General features: G+C 38.0%; 1 protein-coding gene across 1 annotated transcript in view; it reads left to right on the top strand.

The window, feature by feature from the left end:
• The window catches only part of LOC308268826 (phospholipid-transporting ATPase ABCA3-like), a gene marked incomplete at both ends in the record, with an annotated part of 196,849 nt that overhangs the window by 39,597 nt on the left and 130,857 nt on the right, over positions 1 to 26,395 (top strand). The window contains 3 exons of the mRNA XM_080703930.1: positions 3,437 to 3,618; positions 12,071 to 12,211; positions 19,928 to 20,045. Of these exons, the coding sequence (XP_080560056.1) occupies positions 3,437 to 3,618; positions 12,071 to 12,211; positions 19,928 to 20,045 (441 nt within the window). The remainder of the gene's footprint in view (positions 1 to 3,436; positions 3,619 to 12,070; positions 12,212 to 19,927; positions 20,046 to 26,395) is intronic.

The following is a 26,395-nucleotide window of genomic DNA, read 5'->3' as shown; positions in this document are numbered from 1 at the left end:
TTATGGCAGGAGGAAATGAGGCCTTAAATGTATATGGTATCCTCTGGATATTTTGCCTGTGTAGCAGAGTATCTAGCTATTGAGCTGCTATAATGGACCCTACTAACTGAAACGTGACCTGGTTATGTATGATCCAGTGACACAACATATTGATACCTCATCTTTTGGACACCATATTCATGATCACTTTCCAAAGCCTATTCTATCCATTACTCTGCTATCCACTGGCCTCTCTGTGCTTTTTTTGGCCTTCACAAACACTTGTAAATTTCTATAACTTCTAAACACCACTTTCAAAATACTTGAAGAAGGCATAGGTCTAACACTGCAACACACAGGCACAGATAAAAACTTTCCCAACAAGACCCCAAAGGCACAAGAAACTAAAAGGCAAATCAGAAAAGCTTCTGTTCAGCAAAGGAAACTATCAAGAACCTCAGTCAAGACGACTGCTCTACATTTAAATATCTAAATAAACTAATGTAAAATTTATTAAAGACAAAAAAAATCCAATTAAAAATGGGCAAGTATACTAAAAAATTTAATATTTGATCCAGCAATACCACTTCTGGGTATCTACCCAAAAGAAATGAAACCAAACTACCAAACCAATGCATGCGTATCTATGTTTATAGCTACACAATTCATCATTGCCAAACTATGGAACCAGCCAAAATGCCCATCAACAGATGAATGGATTACAAAACTGTGGGATATGTACACAATGGAATTTTACTCAGCCATAAAAATACAATTACATCATTCTCAGGGAAATGGATGGAACTGGAAGACATTATGCTAAGTGAGATTAGTCAGTCACACACAAAAAATAAGAAATCAGATACTTTCCCTAATATGTGAAAGTTAAGGAGAAATGGGTCATAGAAGGAACTCTAGATGAAAAGGATCCTATAGAGGAGCAAATAAGACAACCTAACTGAAGGTATGGGAGGGGGGAAAGAAGGAAACTCTCTAAAGCACAGGATGTACATAAACAAACATATAGATGTCAACTACTAAGCCAAGCAAGTGGAAGGAGGTATGAGGAGGGAATGGGATGGGGGTTGGGTAGGGGCTAACTGGGTGATGCGTGCATGTATGTCTACACAAGTTTTTTTTTATCCAAAGATGATGTATGAGTACAATGCAACAATAAAAAATAAAGTATATGTTTTCTTAAATTATATATATATATATATATATATATATATATATATATATATATATATATATATATATATATATGGAGCAAAGAGGAGTACTACTTGAGTTCTATTTATCCCACTTGATCAATACTAAGGCCACTACCATAGTGCCGGCTATTTCTAATTGATCCCACCTGAACCTTTCCCTAGAATATTCCGAAGACAGGGAAACCTAAGACCCATATGCTTGTTCTCTCCAATTTATTTTCCCTTTTTTTATTTGGGGAAGAGAGAAGTTTGTAAAACTCTATGAAAAATCTTATGGGGATTTAGTGGGAATTTTTGTCTGTTTATTAAGGGTATTTAATTTTTTATCTGTGAATAAAAATCTCCCAATGAGTACTGAAATAAATCTCACATTTGAGAGTTATTTATGAATATTTGTATAGGTCTTACTTTTTACATGAAGCATTAAAATCCACACTAATGTATCTAGATGTGACATTTCCATTGGTTTATTCTGGAACAGGTCATATACTATTTTCTAGTTAACTTATTTTTATCATGTTTGCTTTACATTATTTAGTTACTACTTGTTTTCTATATTACAAATTTTATCTTTCAGGAACTCCTGTTGTGTTTAGGGTGGAAGAACTTCTCAAGTTAGAAAAGACTTCCTGAAGTGTGTATTCTGCCCCTTTTTTCTTTTCCTAATTTACTGTTCATTGACTATCAAGATTTTTCATTTTGATTTTTTTTTTTTTTTTTTTTTGCGGGTCAGAGGATGAAACCCAGGGGCCTCCAAGCTACCCCCCCCCAGCCCTATTTTTTATTCTTTATTTTGAAACAGGGTCTCACTGAATTGCAAAGGGCCTCACTAAGTAGCTGAGGCTGTCCACAAACCCTGATCCTCCTATCTCAGCCTCCCAAATGCTGGGATTACAAGCATGTACCACCACACCCCAGTCTTGATAATCTTTTTAAATTGTGCTAAATACTTTTTTCTCAGATTATGATCTTTTAGCTTTGAGAGACCTTAGTGCTCATGAATGGTCTTCTCAAAGTGATTATCTATAGAAAAGAGACAAAATTGAAAGGTGGATGAGTTTCATGGGCCACTATCATTTTTATGTCTTGTCTCTTTGAACTAGGAGTTTACTGCAAGCCCTAATGCTTTTCCTGTTGTGCTACCCTCTGTAGATAGAAGAGGAAGAAAAGGCTTACTTATCTTCTTTTGTAACTTTCTTTTTTTTCTTTCCATCAGTGCTATAAAGCAAAATTATTTTTTCTCTTCTCAGCAGTCAGCATCCATCTCTAGTGCTTTTAATTTTTTTGTGTGTGTGGTACTGGGGATGCAACCCAGGGGCATTCTACTTCCGGGCTAAACCCCCCCCCCAACCCTATTTTTTAGTCTTTATTTTGAAACCGGGTCTCACTGAGTTGGAAAGGACCTCACTAAGTAGCTGGGGCTGTTCGCAAACTGCGATCCTCCTGTTTCAGCCCCCCAAATGCTATGATTACAATGTGTGCACCTGTTGGGGCCCAATCGGCTAGACTGGGATGGGGCGGTGGCTCAAGATGGCGCCTAGGCATGTTGCCAAGTCATGAGGCTCACGAGGCTGGTGGTGCCCTGAGCCTGCACAGTGAGCCCTATTAGGCGCCCTACGGATGATCAGTGATGCAGCGCCTCGTGCATCACCAGCCCGCCTATGAGAGGGTTAGAAATATGCATGCCCTAGCTGTGGGAAGCTTGGGGTTGGTGGACTGATGAGGGAGGGGTTATGAGACTGATATATATTTGCCTGCTGTGCGCATTAAAGGGGAAGCATTGAAGGGGAAGCATTAAAGAGGAAGCATCATCAACAGATTCGGCATTTGTGTCTTCTTTCCTGGGGCTCTGCAGGACGGAGCCTTAGGGACGCAACATGCACCACCACTCCTGGCTTAAATATTTTTCAAAATTTGTATATTCTCATGATTATTTCAATGGTAATTTAGTCTAAGAAGAGTAGAGAAATAGAATCTAATAGATCTTCATTTTCCCTCATCCTTTTTTTCTTATTTTTGTTTCATTTATTTGTTTTAATCATTTCTATTTAATTTTGGAAGTTTTGAAGGAAAGAAGGAATATTATTATTATATATTTTATTATTTTCCTAATGAACTAAATACTAAACATTATTAGCAGATAGAAAATTCACAATGGCAAAATTTAGAGTAGCAAACTTTCTTCTTTGTTATTTTCAAACGCAGAGCTTTTATCTATGAATAATATCTCCTTTTTATTTCAGAGATTGGGGCTAAGTGGCATAACATTTGGACACCAGCCACTCTTGAGGATAACCTCATCTTTGGCTACATGATGGAAATGCTTTTACTAGATGCTTTCTTATATGGCCTTGTTACCTGGTATATGGAAACTGTTTTTCCTGGACAGGATGGCGTGCCCCAACCATGGTTCTTTTTCCTTATGGTGAGTTTTGATGTTGCTGGGGTGTTGCAAAAGGCCATACTCCTTATGGACCTATTTAGTAATATCCATAATCAAATTACAAGGTCAAGTGCAGGATCATTCTCATCTAAATACCATCCATATTGAATTGCTAGCCATGTCTTGCATATGAAGATGCCCAATATTTAAAGATATGAATCCCTTACATTAGAATTGTGAGTACTGTAACCATCCTGCAGCCAATTGATACAAGTGGATTAGTAAACCTAAAAGTCTGCAAAAGGAGTTCACATCTAAATTCCTGTGTGATGGTATCTTAGAGCTTAGGGAGGAGAAGATTGAGTACTTTCCATATTTGAGATTTTACTACTTACTTCATTCCAATGGTTTTACCATTTTCCTAAGGGTAGGAAAGCACCTGTATCTTACCCTTCTCACTTCCTTACTATTACTAGGTAATTTATGGTACAAAGAAGATATAATGACTAAGTGTGATAAAAATAAATGGGTTGTGATTTTGTTTTTCAAGAATTTTTGTCCTTATATCTTGAACACTCCACTTTAAAATTGTAGATAATTTTGCTGCAAAATATAATTCTTGAAAATATACTTTTAACTTTCTCCATCTCACTAAGTAAACCAAGCCAAATATTTTCAAGTTCTTAGAAAACTCCCTTCATTTTTTTCACACTCAAAAATTTTTAGTTGGGAAGGAAGATGGTGACCGAGTAAAGCAGCTTCTATCAGCACTGCTGACACTCGATTTCCATAGTGGCAAAAATAACACCTTACAGAGTCAGAAAATACTATCAATAGAGAAATAAAAGCTATAAATACAAGAGACAGAAAAAAAAAGACTAGAACAACCAGAGAAGCATAAATGAAAGTAGCCCACTATGGCAGTGGCCTTTGTGCAAATGCCACAATGCCTCACAGAACCAAACTCCAGGGAGGATAAGAAAAGGAGCTGACGTGACCAGTTGCAGTCTGGGCAGATGTAATTCAGCAGTTATTTCAGCGCGAAGACAAGCTGAAAATTTCAGTGGCCAAGCCTATCATGGTCTCCAAGGATTCAGAGCAGAGCTCAAACCAGAGAGGAGATACACCAGCCTCACTGCTGAGGGCGTGGCAGTGACACAATATTGTCAGCAAGCCGGTGAGTTAACCAAGCCCATGAAAGCTTCAGTGGAAGCACCAGCCAAGTGCCACTACAATTGTAAGTGAAATGGGAGCCCCTATAGGAGAAATCCCAGCATTGTACCTTCAGGGACTCAACCAGCTTTGATAAACTCTCTGGGTCTGAGTTCTACCCATTCAATGCAGAGCAGGAATAGGGGTGGCAGAAATTACTACACCCTAATCGTAGTTCCCTGAAGGAACCCTCAAGCCCAGCAGCCTCAGAGTCTGGCACAGCTGCGACAAACTCCCTGGGTCTGAGACTTGGCAATACAATGCAAGGAAGGAGTGGTGGCAGCAGAGATTACCACACCCCCCATAGAGATCCAGAGCACAATAAATAAAGTCCTGAAAAACTGGAGAAGAATCCAGAGAAGGTGAGAGTGGGATCTGCTATTGATCATATCAGAAGCCCAGACAGACTCAGGCTCAGACCAGTGGAAAGTATCTGGGGAATCTTATGCTTAACTCTAAACCCAGTGAATAGGATTGCTGGAAACATCACAGGCATCCCAGTTGTGGGGAACAGGGAAAAGTTAGAATAGCCCAGCTCTAGCTGTGTAGAACTGAGACCCCTGTATTGAGTTTGGTCTCAGAGGCATATGCTGCCAACAGAGACAGGGAGAGACCTAGACTCTTAAGTCTGTGGAAAGTGTGGAGGGTGACCTTCACTCAATATTAATTCCAACCCCATTGATATTGTCCATCTGCATAGACTGAGAAGACTCAGAGAACCATACTCACAGAGGGAAAGGTCACTGTAGCTATCAGTATCTACATAGAGAGAGACTGCTGAATTTGTTTGTAGTTTTTCATCAATTCATTGGTGAGATTGTTTGGGTTTTTTTCATTTTGTGTGTGTGTGTGTTTATACATAATTGGTTTTTTGGGGTTTTTTTTGCTTTTTTTGAGAGGGATTTGAGGGTTTTTTATTTTGTTTTGTTTTTATGATTTTTATTTTGCTTTGTTTTTGTCATGTTTTAACCCTCATACCAAATCCTTTCCCAAGCTTCTTCCCTTGTACAAATCTACTCTCTCCTCTCTATCTTTCTTCTATCTTTTCTCTTCTTTTTATCCACTCCCTAATCTTGTATTGAATCCAATTCGTATCACTATACCAGAAACTATACATTGGTTACCAGAATTCTACATTGATACTATTTCTAATCTCTAGTATATACTACTTTAAAAAGCTCATATACTCATACTATTCGACCCTATCTGACCTTACCCTATTCTTCCATTTACTCCCATTCTTCCCTCCTTACTCAACCTTCACTTTTGATCACAACTTGCCCTTGAATATACCAGCTGACACCTAGAGACTGAAAGAAATCTACCATAAGCAACAGGTACAAACTTTGGAAATCATGGGAAAGAGTAACAACAGAGCAATGAGCTCCAACAACTTCACAATAACAGAACCTGATTACACAGAAATGCAGAAATTTCCAGAAGATCAAATCAGGAACGTAACTGTAGAAATAATTCAGAATTTTAGAAAAGAATTTAGAGAGAGTCTGAAAGAAATAAAGGATACATCATTGAAGTAAAGGCATCAATTGAAACTATAAACAGTTGATTAGACCATATGGAGAATAGAATCTTATTCCTTAGAATATGATCATTCCAAAAATGAACACATGGTTTATAACAGAGAAAAAAACAATTCATCAACAGTAATTGGATATTGAAGAAATATGGCCTTTCTTAAGAGAGCTAACCTAAGAATTATCGGCATAGAGGAGGGAAAAGAAGATGAAACCAAAGGGACAGCAATCTCTTCAAAGTAATAGCAAAAAATTTTCCAAACATAGTCAATACACAGGTTCAGGAAACATATAGAACTCCCTTTAGACAAGATCCAAGAAAAGGTTTCCCATGCCACATAATAAGGTTCCCATGCCACAAAATGACCAATGTAGAAGCCAAAGAGAGAATCTTAAAGGCAACAAAAATAAAAGGACAAGTGACATTCAGAGGCAAACCAATTAGAATCACTCCAGACTTCCCAAACCAAGTCATGAAAGCCAGAAGGGCATGGAGTAACATATTCCAAACTCTGAAATAAAACAACTTCCAGCCAAAAATTTCCTACCCAGCAAAACTATCTTTAAAATTAGATGGGGAAATAAGAAGCTTCCATGACAAACAGAAGCTGAAGGAATTTGTCTTTAAAACCAATTCTAGAGAAAATACTCAAAGAGATTAACTACAAAGAAGAAATAAGTAATACACACCAGAACCAGAGAAGCAAGAACTTCCATCCAGAAGATAACTAAGTAAAAAATAACAAACATTTCAAACAGAAAATCTTAACATGTTAGGAATTAAAAATCATCTCTCAATAATCACACTGAATATAAATGGCCTTAATTCTCCAATAAAAAGACATAAATTGGCAAAACGGATTAAAAAAAAACAGAACCCATCTATCTGCTGCTTGCAAGAAATACACCTTACAAGTAAAGATAGAAACAAACTTAAGGTAAAGGGCTGGAGCAAGGTCGTCCATGTCAATGGAACTCAAAGGCAAGCAGAAGTAGCAACTATGATATCAGACAAGTTAGTCTTCAAGCCCAAGCTTATTAGAAGAGACAAAATCATTTTTTACTGGTAAAAAGAACAATACAAGAGGAAATAACAATAATCAACATTTATGCTCCAAACATAGGTGCAACTAGAGAACTCAAGAAACTCAACACTAAAAAAATCATCCAATCAAAAAATGGGCAAGTGAACTAAATAGACACTTCATGAAAGAAGAAATTCAAATGGCCAATAAATGCATGAAAAAATGCTCAACATCACTGGCAACCAGAGAGATGCAAATCCAACCCACACTGAAATTTTACCTAACTCCAACTAGAATGGCAATCATTCAAAACACAAACAACAACAGATGCTGACGAGGATGTGGGGAAGTGGGAACTCTAAGATATTGTTGGTGGGATTGCAAATTATTGCAGCCACTCTGGAAAACAGTATGGAGAATCCTCAGAAGAATGGGAACAAATCAATCCATTCAATCCAGCAATAACATTTCTGGGTATCTACCCAAAAGAAAGGAAACCGAACTATCAAACTAATGCATGTGTATCTATGTTCATAGCTGCACAATTCACCATAGCCAAACGATGGAACCAGCCAAGTTGTCCATCAACAGATGAATGGATTACAAAACTGTGGGATATGTACACAATGGAATTTTACTCAGCCATTAAAAAGCATACAATTGCGGTATTTTCAGGGAAATGGATGGATCTTGAGGACATTATGCTAAGAGAGATTAGTCACAAAAAGTAAGGAATCAGATGCCATCCCTAATATGTGAAAGCTAGGGTGAATGTGGTCATAGGAGGAACTCGAGGTGAAAAAGGAGATCCTATAGAGGAGCAAATAAGGCAGCCTAACTGTGGGGATGGGAGACGGGGAGAGGGAAATGCTTTAAAGCGCATGATGTACTTATTCATATCTAAGTCAACCACTAAACCAAGCATGGGAGGGAGGGATGGGAAGGGAGGGAGGTGGGGACTGGGTAAGGCCTGGCTCAGTGATGTGTGCATGTATGTCTACACAAGTTTTTTACCCCATTATGATGTATAAATACAATGTACTAATAAATTTAAATTTAAAAAATTTTAGTTGGGGTGAAATTCAAACAACATAAAGCTAACCATTATAAAGTGAATGAAATCAATGGTAGTTAGTCCATTCAGTGTGCAGTATTCATCTCTAGTCCCATATATTTTCATTTCCCCAATATAAAACCCTGACCAATGAAACCTCCCCACCCCATTTTTTCTATTTCAAACCACTGGTAACAACTAATTTTCTTTCTTTCTTATGAACTTAACCTATTTAAGATATTTCATGTAAATACAATCATATAATAATTGACCATTTGTGTCTTCTTTTATTTGGTATCTTTTTAGGTTTATCCATAGTGTAGTTTGCACCAGTATTTTTTTCTCCATTGGAGGAGATTACATTTTTATCTTTTGTCTGTTGCAAATAGTGCTGTTATGAATATTTTTATACAAGTATTTGTCTGTTTTCAGTTCTTTTTATTAGATAGCAAGTTCTTATAGAAATTCTTCTAGTTCTTATGGAAATTCTGTGTTAAATCTTTTGAAGAATTCTCAGACTATATCATTTTGTCTTCCATATGAGGTGCCAGATTCCAGTTTTTTACATCTTCATTAGCACTTTTTCTTTTTTCTTCATTATAGTTATGTTTGTGGGTATAAAGTAGTATCTAGTTGTGGTATTTAATTGATATCCATTATAACTAATCATGTTGTAATCGTTTTATATGCTTTTGGCCATTCATATACCTTATTTAAAGAAACATCTTTTCAAATCCTAGGCCTATTAAGTTTATTTGATATATCCTGTATTCTAGGCTCCTAATAGATACACAATTTTCAAGTATTCTCCCTCATTCTATAGGTTATTTTTTCAACATTCATAGTATCTTTTAGCATATAAAATTCTTAATTTTTATGAAATCAGTTTATATATTTTTGTTGCATATATATGCAAATAGATATGCAGTATATATGTTGTATATATATTATATATATATATTATATATATTTTTGTTGCATATATATATACATATATATATATATGTATATATATATATATATATATATATATAAATCCAATATCATTTCTAAGAAACAGTTGTGAATTCCAGGGTCATGAAAATTAACTCTCCTGTGTTATTCTAAGAGTTTGATAATTTTAGCTCTTGTATTTAGATTATTGATTCATTTTGATATGTGGTATAAGGTCGCTGTTCACCTTTATTCTTTCATACATATATATGGATGATGTCCCAGCACCACTCTTTGAAAAGACTCTTCATTCTCCTATTGGATGATTTTGTCACCTTTGACAATCACCTGGGCAGATGTATGGGTTTATTTCTTAACCCTCAATTTTATTCCATTATCCTTATTCTGGTATGACACTATCTTGTTTGCTATAGTCATATATTAAGTTTTGATATCTGAGTCATCCAGCTTTGTTCTTTAGTTTCAAACTACTTTGGTTATAAAGGGATCTTTGTACTTTGATATAAGTTGAGGATCTGCTTTTCAATTTTTGTAAAAATGACCATTGAATATTGATAGGGATTTCACTGTGGTTACTGGCTTAAGTATTATTGTCATATTATATATATTAAATCTTCAAATCCATTAATTTTATTTATTTTGGTCTTTAAGTTCTTTTACAAAGGTTTTAAGGTTTAACTTTAATCTCAAGTATATTATTCTTATTGTATGTTATTTCAAAAATAGAATTGCTAATTTTTTTCTGGATAGTTCATTGCTGGCAAAAATAAACACAACTGATTTTTATATGTTGATCTTACATACTACATCTTTACTAAATGTATTAGCTCCAGTGGTGTGGTATATGGGTATGTGGGAGGGTAGATGGACTCTGGATTCTTTTTTGGTTTGTGTGTGTGTGTGTGTGTGTGTGTGTGTTACCAGGGAGTGAACACAGGGATATTTTACCTCTGAGCTACAACCCCAGCCCTTTTTTATTTTTGAAACAGGGTCTTGTTAAGTTGCTAAGGGTCTCCCTAAGTTGCCGAAGCTAGCCTCAAATCTGTTCTCCCCTTATCTCTGCCTCACAAGTACTGATATTTCAGGCATGTGCCACCATGCCTGGCTAGATTTTTTTTTCAATGGTAGGATCATATCAGCTTTAAATATAGATAGTTTTGCCTCCTTTTTTTCAGTTCACATGCCTTTCTTTTTATTTTTTCTTTACTCGTTACTCTGATTAAAACTTGTACAATGGTGAAAGCAGATATCCTTGTCTTTGTCCTGATTTGGGGGGGAAGTCTTTTATTCTCACATCATTTAGTATTATGTTAGCTAAGAATATTTTTTAATTTTTCATAAATGTCCTTGATCATTATTTTCTTCTCAACATTTGATATTGTTTGCTTTTTTTCATTCCCCATTATCTTTTATCTTTTATTTCTTGTGCTTTTATTGGTGCATTATAGTTTCACACTATAATGTAAATCATGTTGACAATGGCATACATGAACATGCTCTTGGTTGACCCCCATTCTCATTCCCCTCCATCCCAATACAGAGTACCCAGATTGATGCTGGTATATATTCACATGTATACACATAGTCTGTGGTAGTATTTCTATTAATGAACCTAAGTCTTCCTCCACCTCTGCCCTTAGATCTCCTCCTGGCTTCGCTGAGGCTTCTCCTCATCATTTGGAGTTTCTCTTGTATCCCAATTACTCCCTGTCCTGCACATATTAAAGAAAACATACGACACTTCACTCTCTGTGATTGGCTAATCTCACTTAACAGAATGTTCTCTAGGTTCTTTCATTTTTTTTGCAAATTGTTATATTATTTTTCTTTATTGCTGAGTAGAATTCCATTGTATTTCCCATGATTTTGTAATCTATTCATCTGTTAATGGGCACCTAGGTTGGGTCCATAGTTTGGCTATTGCAAATTGTGCTGCTATGAACATGGGTATGCATATATTGCTGTAGTTCTTTGGTGCCTTTAATCATTTAAGAAAGTTCTCTTGTATTTCTAATTTTCTGACTATATTTTATTATGAATCAATTGAAATAATCATATGTCATTTTTCCTTTTGTTCTGTTATTGTGGTTTATTACATTGATTCATTTATATAGTCTTGCATCCCTGGAACACATACAACTTTGTAATGAAGTATAATTGTTTTAATTATTTAGATTATTTAAAATATCCTACTGGATTCAGTTTGTAGTACTTGTTTGAAGATTTTTCTACATCTATATTCATTAGAGATCTTAAAAAATCTCTTTCTATAGTTTTCCTTCCCCCTGGTGTCTCTGTCTTGATTTGATGTTAGGATTATGCTGATCTCATCATAGAATGAAAATTGCTCACCAATAATTCACCAATAAAACCTCAAGTTGTGTGTTTTTGTGTGTGTGTGTGCGGTACTGGGGTTCCTGGAAACCCTTCTACCTCTGGGCTACACTTTCAGATCTATTTTTTAATATATATTTTTATTTGGAAACAGTCTCTTAAGCCAGCGAGGCTGGCTTGGAACCTGTGAGATCCTCCTGTCTCTGCCTCCCAAGGGCAGGGATTACAAGCGTGCGCCACCATGCCCAGCCAAGTCGTGTATTTTATAGGAAAGTTATTGATCATTGATTAAATCACTTTACCTGTTATAGGTCTGTTCAGATAGAGTGCTTTGTTTCTTAATGTTTATTTTGGTAATTACATCTTGGCTTTCTTTGTAGCGCTCATATTGGTTTGGCAAACCAAAAAATGGGAAGAAAAAGGAAGAAATCAAAGTCCAAGAGCAAACTCAAAACAGCGATTTTGACTCTGAAACTACTACTAATTTGGTGCCAGGTATCCAGATCAAACATTTGCATAAGGTAATGTTTCAAAAATCTCTTTTTTCCACAGGAATTGAAAGCCATATAGTGATCACTGGAATTGTTTATAACTGGTCATTCCAAGAAAACAAAAGAGATTCTTAATTTGAGCCCTAATTGATAATAGTTCTGATCTAAGAGAGAGAGCTTGGTTGGAACTGTGATTAATAAGCACATGTAAATATATAAGTTTATCATTATAAATACTGTCTTATTTGCATCACCATTATGCATTTATTTCTCTCTCTGATGGGCTTGGTAGCAAGTGATATTTTATTTTGTAATTTACATAAATAAAATAAATGATGCAATAGTGGCATTTAGGTGTGTGTGGGGAGTGTCACACTACTGACCTTCTGGTGGTTGACTCATCTTTTCTGTCCTAAGTAGACTCTATTTCCTCTTCATTTTCAAATATTTTCATTGGATATAGAATTTTAGGTTAAAGATGTTGCTCCACTGTCTTTTCATATACATTATTTCTGATGAAGAATCTTCTTTAGTCCTTATCTTTTTTCCCTACATATAATGTCATTTTTTCTGGCATCTTTCAAAATATTCATCACTGGTTCTTTTCAGTTTTATTATAATTTTTCCTTGGAGGAAGTTTGGACCTCTTAAATCTGTACTTTTAGGGATACTAGGATGTGGTGGGTTATTCTCTATTCCATTAAATATTCTTGGTCTTTAATTTTAGAAACAATTAGATTACTTGGAAATAGTTTAATTCTTTCATGTCAGCTTTACTTAATCTATGGCTAATTATTCCTTATATTTGAGGCAAGATCCTTCTTTATAATCTACCCAGTGCCCTATTAATCTTGAAATTTTCCAGCCTGATGAGCATAATAAGCACCTTTCCTAATCCACTGGCAGCATTAAGGACTATTCCCTCTAATCCTCCAGTGGTTCTTTCTCCAGCCTCTGGATGACTAGTTCTTACGTGAATGCTTTACAGGGAGACCTGATCTACATCTTCAGTGTTCATTTTCTATGTATACAATCTTGTTGTCTTCAGTATTGGGTCCTGTGATCTCTAGTTTCTTCAGCCTCACTGGAATCTCTGCTTCATCTCTTGAACTCAGACAGCTGATATATTCTGCCTGATTTGCTCCTGTGTCATGGCTTTGAAACTCTGTTTAGGTAGGATGCTAGGGAAATCGTGAGACTTTTTTTTTCATCTCTTTGGAATCACTATTCTTTGTTGCCTGGTGGCCATTAAAAAAAAATTGTTTTACATGTAACACCATCACATGTTTCATTTTAGGCCCTTCATTTCATTCATTATATCAATCATAATCTACAATCACTTTTATGTATTTTTATATTTTGTCTCATTTTCCTTTACAAAGACTTCAGTAAAGCAGGGACTATGTATGACCATTACTAGGTATAACATTATTAGATAGAAAAATGTCTGACATATAGTGAGCATTCAAAAAAATCTTATAGAACCACCACCTCTCCTGGCCCATGTTAATTAGTTCCATTGGTAACTTATTGCGATGGAAAGGTGTAGGATTATATTTGGGTTTCTGGTTTGTTTGCACATCTAGATAAATTTGTGAGTTAGTATAGATGAGGAGCATATTTTCAGAGGATAATTATGAGTTTAGATATATTGAAGAATAGTTTAATGTAGACATTTTAAATTTTTAAATATAATGAATTTGAGATGTTGTTAAGTGTTTAAATATAAGTATTTATAGATGGAGAACCTTAGCTTAAGAGAGAGAAACTGAAACAAATTATAACATGGCATTTGTATAGTATGTATGTTGAATATAGTATGGTATATAGTTGAGTTAATGGGAGAAAATTAGCTTGCCTAGGTCATTGGTTTTCAACTGTGATGATGTTCTCCCATAGGACATTTAACAAAATCTAGAGATATTTTGGTTGTCACAACAAGGGGGAGGAGCAAGGTGTGAAAAGGAATACTACTGTAATTTGGGAAGTAGAGACAAATACTGTAGAATATCCTACAAGGTGCAGGAGAGACCTCCACAACAACAAAAAATTCTTTAGTTCAAAATGTCAATAGAGGGACTTCTGGGAAGATGGCGACGGAGCAAAACGGGGCTGACGAGCCCCACTAACAACCAATCTCTATTACCACAAAATCAGCGCCTTTCATAGCCAGAAAACACCATCAGCAGAGAAACAAAAAATGTAATTTTAAAGGACAGAGAAAAGAGGGCTGGAAAAATGAGACATCAGAAACCAGATCGCAGTGCTGCAGCCAGAGCCATGGCATGAAGCGGCGGGCGCCATTTTGCCTTGCAGCACCAGGCTCCAGAGAGGAAGGGAACTCATAACGGAGCCCAGAAACCAGAGAGGAGATACGTCGGCCTCACGCTCAAGAACGCGGCAGCAGCACTTTACTGCTGGCGGCAGCGGCGAGTTCACCGGACGGCACCAGACCAACGCACTCAACAGCCCACCAAACTCCAGAGAGGAGCGGCGGACAGAGAGCCAAGGTGAGCCGCTGCAGAACAGCTGGGCGGGATTCGGCAGATTTCTCAGCACAGGGAACAGCTAAAGCTCACAGGGGCTGGGCTCAGCGCACCCTGCAGGGACTCAGAGTGGAGTTCAAAAACAGAAAAGAAATACGCCAGCCTCACGGCCGAGGGCGTGGCAGCGGCGCCATATTGCTACCGGCGGCAGCAGCAGCAAATTCACCGAGTCCATGACAGCTCCATCTGCGCACTCAACAGTGAGTCAAATTGCGGCCCCTAGAGGAGAAATCCCAGTACTGTACTCCCATGGACTTGACCCAGTGGGGGAGTGGTGGTGTCAGAGATATCACACCATAGGAGAACGCCCAACCTGGCACACCCCATGGTCTGAAGCAGCCTCGATTGACTCCCTGGGTCTGAGACTCTGCGATACAACCAAGTAAAGGAGTAGTGGGGACTGAGATACCACAGACTCGAGATCACAGCACCTTAAGTGAAGTCGTAGTGACCTAGGGAAGAACCCAGAGAAGGCACAAACTTCCGAAATCATGGGAAAGAGGAATAACAATGGAGCAATGAATGCCCACAACCCCACAACATCAGAACCCGATAAAACAGAAATTCAGAGATTTATAGAAGATCAAATCAGGAAAATAACTGTAGAAATAATAGAGGTGTTTTAAAAAGAATTCAGAGAGAGCCAAAAAGAGATAAAGGATGCAATTAATGAAGTAAAGGCCTCAATTCAAAGTACAAACAACAGATTAGACCACCTGGAGAATAGGATCTCGCTCCTAGAAGATGATCATTCAAAAAATGAACGCATAGTTTCTAATTTAGAAAAAAAAATCCGAGAGCAGGAATCTGACTTTGAAGAAATATGGGCCCATTTTAAGAGAGCTAACCTAAGAATAATTGGAATAGAGGAGAGAAAAGAAGGTGAAACCAAAGGGATTAACAATCTTTTCAAGGAAATAATAGCCGAAAATTTTCCAAACATAGAGCAAGAGCTCGATACACAGGTCCAGGAAACTTATAGAACTCCTGTTAGAGAGGATCAGAGAAGAGGATCCCCATGCCACATAATTGCCAAAATGACCACTGTGGAAGCCAAGCAGAGAATCCTAAAGGCAACAAAAACAAAGGGCCAAGTGACATTCAGAGGCAAACCAATTAGAATCACTCCAGACTTCCCAAACCAAGTCATGAGAGCCAGAAGGACTTGGAGTAACATATTCCAAACTCTGAAAGAAAACAACTTCCAGCCAAAAATTTCCTACCCAGCAAAACTTTCTATCAAATTAGATGGGGAAATAAGAAGCTTCCATGACAAACAGAAACTGAAGGAATTTATGTCTTCAAAACCAGTGCTAGAGAAAATACTCAAAGAGATTAACTACAAAGAAGAAATAGGTAACACACACCAGAACCCGAGAAATAAGATTTTCCATTCAACAGACAACTAATATTGGTTATCTTTGGAGATTCATTATTTATGTTAGCCTTTTACCTATCTCTAAATTGTATTGTTTGCTTTTATTGTTGCTATTTTTAGGATTTCTAGTTGGAATATTAATATACCTTCAGATATAGCATGTGGAAATATTTTATCCCATTCTATCAGTAACTCTTAACTCTGTTTACATTGTCTTTGGATATACAATTTTTTTTATTTTTTAGGGAGTTTGTATACTCTTCTGTTGCCTGTGCCATTGAAATCATATCCAAGAAATCACTGCCAATTTCAGTGTTGTGAGGTTTTATGACCCAGATTTTCTTCTAAAAGTTTATAGTCTTAAGATTTATATTTAGGTCTTTTATCTATTTTGAGTTAATATTTGTGTATGGTGTTAGGTAAGGGTCCAATTTTATTCTTTTTCATGTAATTATTATTTTTCAACAATATTTAGTTAAAAGATTATTATTTCCTCCACCAAATGTTTATGGAAACCTTGTCAAAAATAACTTGACAATATATGGAAGAATTTATCTCTAAGCTTTTATTTAACTCCAATGGTTTATATATCTGCCTTTATAACAGTACTACACTGTTTCAATTATTGTAGCTTTATATGGTTTGAAATCAGAAAATATACATCTTCTAGCTTTGTTCTTCTTCGAGATTGTTTTGGGTATCTAGAGTCCATATTCCATATCAGGATAGATTTTTTTCTGAAAAATAAATAAATAAATGTATGATAGCTTCACCTAAAAAAAAAGAAAAAAATATTCTCTGGTAAGAAAGCAAAAAGAAATATTGAACTGTTATCTTTTAGTCATCAAAAGCTTGGTATCAGACAAATGAAACTCTTTTGTGAGATTATCATCATTAATATTGGATAAATTGCTATAAAACTAGATGTCAACCACTAAGCCAAGCATGGGAAGGAGGGATGGGGAGGGAATGGGGTGGGGATCGGGTAGGGGCTAACTGGGCAATATGTGCATGTATGTCTACAAAAGTTTGTATCTCACTATGATGTATGAATACAGTGCACCAATAAAAAATAAATTAATTAATTAATTTAAAAAATGTTGGAGAGGATGTGGTGAAATAGGAACTCTTCTAGAAATCTCTGATTTTCTGTTTTATCAGGTTCTGATGTTGTGGGGTTGTGGGCATTCATTGCTCCAGTGTTATCCCTCTTTCCCATGATTTAGGAAGTTTGTGCCTTCTCTGGGTTCTTCCCTTGGGTCACTATGACTTCACTTAAGGTGCTCTGGATCTCAAGTCTGTAGTATCTCAGACCCCACTACTCCTTTACTGGGTTGTATCACAGAGTCTCCGACCCAGAGAGTCGATAGAGGCTGCTTTAGACTATAGGGGGTGCCAGGTTGCACGTTCTCCTATGGTGTGATATCTCTGCCACCGCCACTCCCCCACTGGGTCAAGTCCCAGGAAGTACAGTACTGGGATTTCTCCTCTGTGGCCTGCAATTTGACTCACTGTTCTTGAGTTCGCAGATGTAGCTGTACTGGACTCGGTGAATTCTCTGCTGCTGCCTCTGCTGCTGATGGCAATATGGCGCCGCTGCTACGCCCTCGGCCGTGAGGCTGGCTTATTTCTTCTTGGTTTTGAATTCCACTCTGAGTCCTTGCAGCGTGTGCTGAGATCAGCCACTGGGAGCTTTAGATGTTCCCGGTGCTGAAAAATCCCGCCTGGCTGTTCCACAGCAGCTCACCTCGGCTTGCTATAGCCATCTGATGAATTCGCCGCTGCCGCCAGCAGTATGGCGCTGCTGCCGCGTCCTCAGGCGTGAGGCTGGTGTATCTCCTCTGTGGCTCTGAGCCCTGTTCTCAGTCCGCTTTCTCTCTGGAGCCTGGTGATTTTTTTGTTTCTCTAGTGATGGTGTTTTCTGGCTATGAAAGGCGCTGATTTTGTGGTACTGGAGATTGGTTGTTAGTGGGGCTCTTAAGCCTCGCTTTTCTCGGTCGCCATCTTCCCGGAAGTCTCCTCTTCAACATTTATTGTTGTTTGACTTTATGATAATTGCCTGTCTGTTTGAGGTTAGATGTATTCTCACCATAGTTTTGATTTGCATCTCCCTGATTGCTATTGATGCTGAACATTTTTTCATGCATTTATTGGCCATTTGTATTTCTATTTTTGTGAAGAGTCTTATTTTAAAAATAAATCCCATTTTCATTGGTTTTTGTTAGTGTCTTTTAAGTTCTTTGTGTATTCTAGATATTAGTCCTCTATCATAGGGATGGCTTGCAAAGATCTTCTCCCATTCTGTAGTTTTCTCTTTAGATTCTTGATGGTTTCCTTTGATGAACAGAAACTTTTTAGTTTAATGCCATCCCATTTATTAATTTTTGATTTAATTCCCTGAGCCTTGGGGGGTCTTATTAAGAAAGTATCTACCAGTGTCTATATGTTGGAGTGTTGGACCTATGCCCTCCTCTAGGAACTTTAAAATCTCTAGTCTAATTTTCAGATCTTTGATCCATCTTGAGTTGACTCTTGTGCAGGGTGAGAGGGAGGGATCTAATTCCATTTTTCTACAAATTAATTTTCTCTATATCTTCTATATTTTTAACTTTTAAGAAACCTGAAAACTACTTTCCATAATGACTACACCACTATACATTCTGACTTCTAATTTCTCCACAATCTTGCCAACATTGGTTGGTTAGTTTTTGTTTTGTTGATATTAGCCATTCTAACAGTTATGAAGTTATATCTCCTCATGGCTTTGATTTGAACTGTTCTGGTGATTAGTGATTTTGACTAGGTTTTTAATATAACTGATTGCCATTTTGGTTTCTTCTTTAGAAAAACATCTATTTTGATCCTTTCCCCATGGACTGGTGTGCTCGCTCTCTCTCTTCTCTCTTCTCTCTTCTTTCTTCCCTCTTCCCTCTTCCCTCTTCCCTCTTCCCTCTTCTCTCTTCTCTCTTCTCTCTCTCTCTGTGTTTGTCTGTCTCTTGATGTCTCTTTCTGTGTGTGTGTGTGTGTGTGTGTGTGTGTGTGTGTGTGTGTGTGAGTGATATGAGTATAGAATGCCCAGGGGCATTCTACTCCAAGCTACACCACCACCCTTATTTATTTATTTATTTATTTATTTATTTATTTATTTATTTATTCATGGACTTACTGAAAGAGTTTTCCTGAGTCGCTGAGCATCTAAGTTGGGGAAGATGGTCTCAAACCTATGATCCTCCTGTTTTAGCCTCTCAAGTACTGGGAACCTGGGGATTGAACCTGGGACATTCTACCTTTGAGCTATATCCCATCCCTATTTTATTATTTTGAAACAGAGTCTCACTAAATTGCTGAGGGCCTTACCATGTACTGAAGCTGGCCTTGAGCCTATAATCCTCCTTTCTCAGCCTCTTAAGTACTAAGATTACAGTTGTGTGTGCCATCACACCTGGCTTGTACAAAAGTTTTTTAATTTGATGCAGTCCCCGTGCATCTGGTTTTGCTTTTGTCATCTATACTTTCAGAGTTACTAAAAAAAAATTCCTGATTTGAATCTCAAGGAAGCTTTCTCTTATGTTTTTCCCCTAGGATTTTATTGTTTCAGGACTTAAATTTAAATTTGAGGTGATTTCTGTATGTATTGTAAAGAAGGGTCTAATTTCACTCTTCTAAAATTAATGCACTTAAAAATATTGTTCCTTGTCTATAGCATCATTCCTTATTGGCTAAATGAGTTTAGTGATAAAATGTATTTACTTGAAGGATGGTGGTTGTGTTTAGCTTTTATAAGTGATTGTTATATTGCCACATTTTTGTTTCATCTAACAGGAATTCAGTGGCAAAGCAGCAGTAAACAATTTGTCTTTGGATATATATGAGGGACAGATCACTGTTCTTCTGGGACATAATGGGGCAGGAAAGACCACAACTTTGTCTATTCTTACAGGTTTGTATTCATCTCTATCCAGAGCAAAGGTTCAGTTCCTTCTAAGAATGAATAACATTAAGTTTGCTATTGAATTATTTCTCTTGATCCTACCAAGAAATATGAAAATAGACAAGCATAAAGATGAGAAAAGTTGTGCTAATACAGGCAGGAAGAGCAAGTGTGTTGTATTTTGGTTTTTTGGCAATACTGGGGATGGAACTCAGGGGCATTGTATCTCCAAGATACACCCACATCCCTATTTTTTTTTATTCTTTTTAGTTTTTTTAAACAGGGTCTTATTGAGTAGCAAAGGTCCTCACTAAGTAGCTAAGGCTTTCTGTGAACCGCGATCCTCCTGTCTCTGCCTCCCAAATGCTGGGATTACAAGTGTGCGCCACCACACCCAGCCTCAAGAAGAACAAGTTTAATTAGCCCATGTAAGCCTGTCTCACAAAGCAAGTTAGTTCACAACCTAGAGGCCTTTGACTTCTTCCTTGGGGAACAAGGAAGAAGCGAGTATGGGAAGAAGGGAGGAGAGAGTGCAGGGTATACCAGGCCAGCCAGCCTCCTGGACTTTGTGTTTCTCAAGACTGAAAGAATGGTAGAGCTGGGGTATCTGGGATAGGTAGGAACAAAAGATAAGGGGCAGGTGTCCTCCTACTCTGATATACTGAGAAAGGGCACAAAACCAAGGGTTTTTCTCTAGGAAGGAAGAAAAGAAAATGGAATGTTGTGAGAAATCGCTCAGTGCACCATCTGAAGGTGCATCTATCTTGACTGATACTGAGTGCTGAAAGGATAACTAAGTCCAGACACCTGGAACAGCTAGGAATAAAAGAGAAGGAGTAAGGATCCTCCTACAGTGACACTGCTCTGCAAGATAGAGGAAAAGTGAAGACCTTTTCACATTAGAGAAAGGGGATATTAGTGACGTGCACTTTATTCCCAAATTTTTAGTATGTCCCCCAAAGATCCAGTTTCTATCTCACCTCATGTTTCACACTGAAAGACTAATAGAGCCTGGTACAGCTAGGAACAAGGGAAAATCTGTAGGTATCTTTTTAACTGCCAAAACTATTCTGAAAGATTGAAAAAAGGTGCATAACTGAGACCCTTCCCCCACAAGGGAAGGAAAAAAGTGAATGGAGTTTTGTCCACAGCCTTACAACCAAGGGCCAGTTTTCATCTCTTCTCATAGAAAATGTTAAAGAACTGGCAAAGCCAAGGTGTCTGAGATAGCTAGGAACAGATCAAAAAGGGAAATCATCCTCCTATAGCCTGCATTGCTCCTTGAGATTCAGAAAATGTATGGTTTTATCAGATCTGTAGACAGTAATAAAACCATACACATGACAAGAAGAATCTGGGGCTGGAGGGAGGCAGGGTAGTTCAGTGATAAAGTGCTTGCCTAGTATGCATTTATCTAGGTTTGATCCCCAGCACAACCAAAAAATAAATAAAGGTGAAGAATCAAGGAAAAATGATGCAATCAAAGGAAGAAAATAAATTTTCAGTAACCAAATTAAAGTAAATGGAGATTTACTAATTGCTTGACTAAAACAATCAAATTAATTAAAGAAGCTGAGTGAGTTACAGGAGAACACTGATAGAGATAACTAAATGAAATCATATAAATAATATATGAACAAAGTGAGTATATCCACAAAGAGATATACATGGAACCAAAAATGTCTATACCAAGGCACATAATCAAACTGAAAAAAATCAAAGATAAAGAGAAAAATCTGAAAGCAACAGGAGAAAAATGACCACATTATAAAGGAACTGGAGGATATTATGCTAAGTGAGATTAGTCAATCACAAAAAATAAGAAATTGGATGCTTTCCCCAATATGTGAAAGCTAGGGAAATTGGTCATAGAAGGAACTCTAGATAAAGAAGGCAATCTATAGATGAGCAAATAAGGCGACCTGAGGGGATGGGAGGGGAGAAGAAGGAAATCCTTTAATGTACATGATCTAATTTAAGAAACATAGCAAAGTCAGTCACTAAGCCAAGCATGAGAAGGAGGAAGGGGAAGGAATGGGGTGGGAATTGGGTAAGGAATAATTGGGTGATGTGTGCATGTATGTCTCCACCATCTTGTATCTCATTAAGATGTATGACTATAGTGCACCAATAAAAATTTTTTAATAAAAGGATACCTCCCACATACCATAAGACTGCTAGCATATTTCTCAGTAGAAACCTTGCAGGCCAAGAGAGAGTATGATGGCTTAATCAAAGAAATGAAAGGAAAAATTTGCCAACCAATATTACTATAAGCAACAAACTTGTCCTGCAAAAATGAAAATGAAGATTTTCCTAGAACATATATGATGGAGTTTATTATTACTAAACTTGCCTTAAAAGCAATGCTAGAGAGAATTCTTTGTGTTTAAACAAAGGATACTAAATAGAAACATAAAAGCACACGGACATATAAAAATTACTGATTAAGGTAAATATATAAATAATTAGATTATTCTAAGCTTGTAATAATAGTACACAAGTACCTATTTTAACATAAAAAACATAAAGACAAAAGTATTACAAATAATTATAAATACAATCATTGCTTGAATGAGACAATATAAAAAAGATATAAAATGTGACATTAACAACATGAAGTATGAGAGGGGAGTACATGTATAAGGCTTGTTTTTTTTTAATTTGAGCAAGAATAGGCTGTTAGCTTAAAATAGAATAGCTATGGAATAATTAATGTAAGTCCTGTGGCAATCACAAAAAACATTTACACAAAAGATGAAGAATAAAGGAATAAAGAGTAAATAAATACTAAATAGAGAATAAAGGAAAAAAGTATAAAAAATAAAACAACATTATAATTATCACCAAATAACGATGGAATACAGCAAAAAAGGGACAATCTACAAAACATAAAACAGTTAATTAAATGACTATGTTAACTTCTTACCTATCAATACTTAATCTAATTGTAAATGGATATTTTTTATTTTTTTATTATTGTTATTATTTTGTAATCATACATCACTTTGGAATACAAGACTTGAGAGGATATACAAGCACATATCATCCAGTAAGCCCTCATCCAATCCCCATCCCATTCCCTCCCCCTCCCTCGATCCCATGCTTAATTAGTGATTATCTTTGACATATTTGTTTACGCACCTCATGAGTTTTAAAGAGATTCCATCCTCCCCCATTCCCTCCCCTCTGATTGGTCACCTTAATTGCTTCTCAATAGGGCCTTTTCTACTATTCAACCTCCTCCTGTTACCCCTTTCCTCCTAGTTCTTGCTAATTAGGGGAAGCATCTGCATTTTATTTTCTGCGATTTTTCTCTGTGCATGCCGCATTGCAAGTTCTGATCCCACTCTTGACGGCCCCAGTAGTGGCCTGGCCACCCATGGGACTCTAATCCCGACCTCGCTGGCTCCAGCACCGAACTAACCCCTCAGCTGGCTCTGCTCCTAGCCTCACTGACCCTGACACTGGCCTAACCCCTCGGCAGGCTCCTATCCTGGTCTCGCAAGTCCCAGCTCCATCTTGCCTCATGGCAGTTTCCAATCCCGGCCTCGCTGGCCCCGGCACCAGCCTTACCCCTCAGCAGAGTCAGATCCTGGCCTTGGAGGTCCCAGCATTGGTCTTGCCTCATGGCAGTCTTCGATCCCGACCTTGCTGGCCCCAGCACCGGCCTAACCCCTTGGCTGGCACCAATCCCTGCCTCAGAGGCCTCAGTAGTGGCCTTGCCTCACGGCAGGCTCTGTACCCGGCCTCGTTGGCCCCAGCACTGACCTCACCCCTTGGCAGGCTCTGATCCTGGCCTCAGAGGCCCCAGCACTGGCCATACTCAAGGCAGGCTCTGATCCCGGCCTTGCTGGCCCCGGCACTGACCTAACTCCTTGGCAGGCTCCTATCCAGGCCTCAGAGGCCCCAGCACCAGTCTTGCCCCACAGCAGGCTCTGATCCTGGCCTCGATGGTCCTGGCACTGGCCTAACCCCTCGGCAGGCTCAGATCCTGGCCTTGGAGGCCTCAGCACCGGCCTTGCCTCATGGCTGGCCCCGTTCCCAGTCTCATTGACCCTGGTACCAACCTAACCCCTTGGCAGGCTCTGATTCCAGCCTCGGAGGCCCCAGCATCGGCCTTGCCTCACAGCAGGCTCCAATCCTGACCTTGTTGGCCCCAGCACTGGCCCCACCAGCACTCGCCCACCCACCCGTTGTCGGGGCCATGCGGCCCGGACCTCGGGGTCCTTCCGGGTGTGGGAGTCGCCAAAGGGTGCCCTACCCGCGCCCGCCCACCTGCCTGGGGTCGGAGCCTTGCAGCCTGTACCTCCGAGTCCTTCCAGGTGGGGAGGGGGTCGTCTAAGGGTGCCCTGCCCATGGCTGGGGCCTTGCGGCCCAGACCTCAGGGTCCATCTGGGTGTGAGGGGGTCCCCTAAGGGTGCCCCGCCATCATCCACCCACCCGCCCAGGGTTGGGGCCTTGCAGCCCGGACCTCAGGGTCTTTCTGGGTGGGGAGGGGGTCGCCTCTGTAAATGGATATTTTAAAAGATACAATCATATGCCATCTACAAGAGACTTGTCCTAGATTTATGGACATGCATGGGCTAAAGGGAAGAAATAGAAACAGATATTCAATGCAAATGACAAAACAAGAATCTATACTTTTATCGCACAAAATAGAATTTATTCAAAAGTTATCACAAAAGATATAAAAGGATATTATATATTGATAAAGGTCATTTTATTAATATTCTACAATTACATGTGCATTCAACATATAAGAACACTAATTAAGTAAAGCAAATATTAGCAGAACTAAAGGGGCAAATACACACCAATATAAAAATAGTAGAAGACTTCAAAATTCCACTTTCAAAAGTGAAAGATTAAATAGAAATTCAATAATATCTTGTGTTAAACAATACCATAGACCATATGGATATAAAAGACATATTCAAAACATTTTGTTGAACAGCATTATGATATGCATTCTTCTTAAGCGCACACAGAACCTTCTCCGGGATAAGCAACATTGGGCCATAACAAAGTCTTAACATATTCAGGAAGACTGAAATGATTTCACATATTTTAACAACAGTGGTATGGAACTAAAAATCAAAGTCAACAAGAGGAAACTTCACAAAACTGACATACTCTTCAGCAATCAATGGGCCAAAGAGGAAATCAAAAGACAAAAAAAAAGTGAGAAAAAAATAAAACACATCACAAAATATGAGATACAGTAAAAATAGTAATAAGAGAAAAATTCTAGTGATGAATATGTACATTAAGAAATAAGAAATAAAGCTGGGCATAGTGCACATGCTTGTAATCCCAGCATTCAGAAGGCTGAGACAGGAGGATTGCGGTTCACAGACAGCCCCAGCTACTCAGTGAGGCCCTCCACAATTCAGACCCTGTTTCAAAATAGAGAATAAAAAAATAGGGCAGGGGGTGTAGCTCAGAGGTCAAATGTTCCTGGGTTCCATCCCCAGATCTGCAAAAAAATAAAAAGTAAGAAATATTTCAAACAACCTAACCTTACACCTCAAGAAAATTCCCTTTCAGAAAAGAACTAAGCCAAAGTAACCAGAAAGAAGAAAATGATGTGTATCAGAGCAGAAATAGAGAATGAAAAAACTATAGAAAATATTAATGAAACTAAAAGTTAAGGTTTTTTAGAAAATATAAACACATTGACAAGCCTTTAGCTAGACTTACTAAGAAGAATCAAGTAAAATTAGAAAAGAAGCAAGAAGCATTACAAACTGATGCCCCATCAATATGATTATAAAAGAATACCAAGTATCTATCTGCCACAATTGGATAGCGTAAAAGAGATGAATAAATTCCATCGACAGATGAGTAAGTAAAAATATGGTGTGGGTGTGAAATATTACTTAGCAATTAAAAAGGAGAAAATTCCACCATTTGTTACACAAATCAGCCCAGAAGACAGTATGCTCAGTGAATAACCCAGCCCCAGGACCACAGACCACCTGAACTAAGCCGCTTGTAGAGTGCAAATTAGAATGCCTGTTCCCCACAGACGGGATTGTCTTTCCATTTTCAGAGTATAAAGTTTTTGTTAGACAAGATGAAAGTTCTAGAGATGTGCTGTATAAAACATAGGACCATAAATTCATTCTATACTCTTGTGAATTTTTAAAAATGTTAAAAGGATATATCTCGTGTTAAGTGTCATTACAGAGTAACACATAAGCAAATTTAAATGTATTTTTACAAAAGTTTATTGGTGCATTGTAGTCCCGCATCATACTGTGGTTAGTTCAGTGTGATGGTGACACACATGTGCATAGCCCCGGGTGAGCTTACCCTGGCTCCCTCCCCATGTCCTCCCCTTCCCCGTACATAAT

This window comes from Muscardinus avellanarius (genome assembly GCF_963383645.1).
Source record: "Muscardinus avellanarius genome assembly, chromosome: 10".
NCBI lineage: Eukaryota > Metazoa > Chordata > Mammalia > Rodentia > Gliridae > Muscardinus > Muscardinus avellanarius.
The sequence above is the reverse complement of the archived record's forward strand: the minus strand, read 5'-3'. Positions and strand labels throughout refer to the sequence as shown.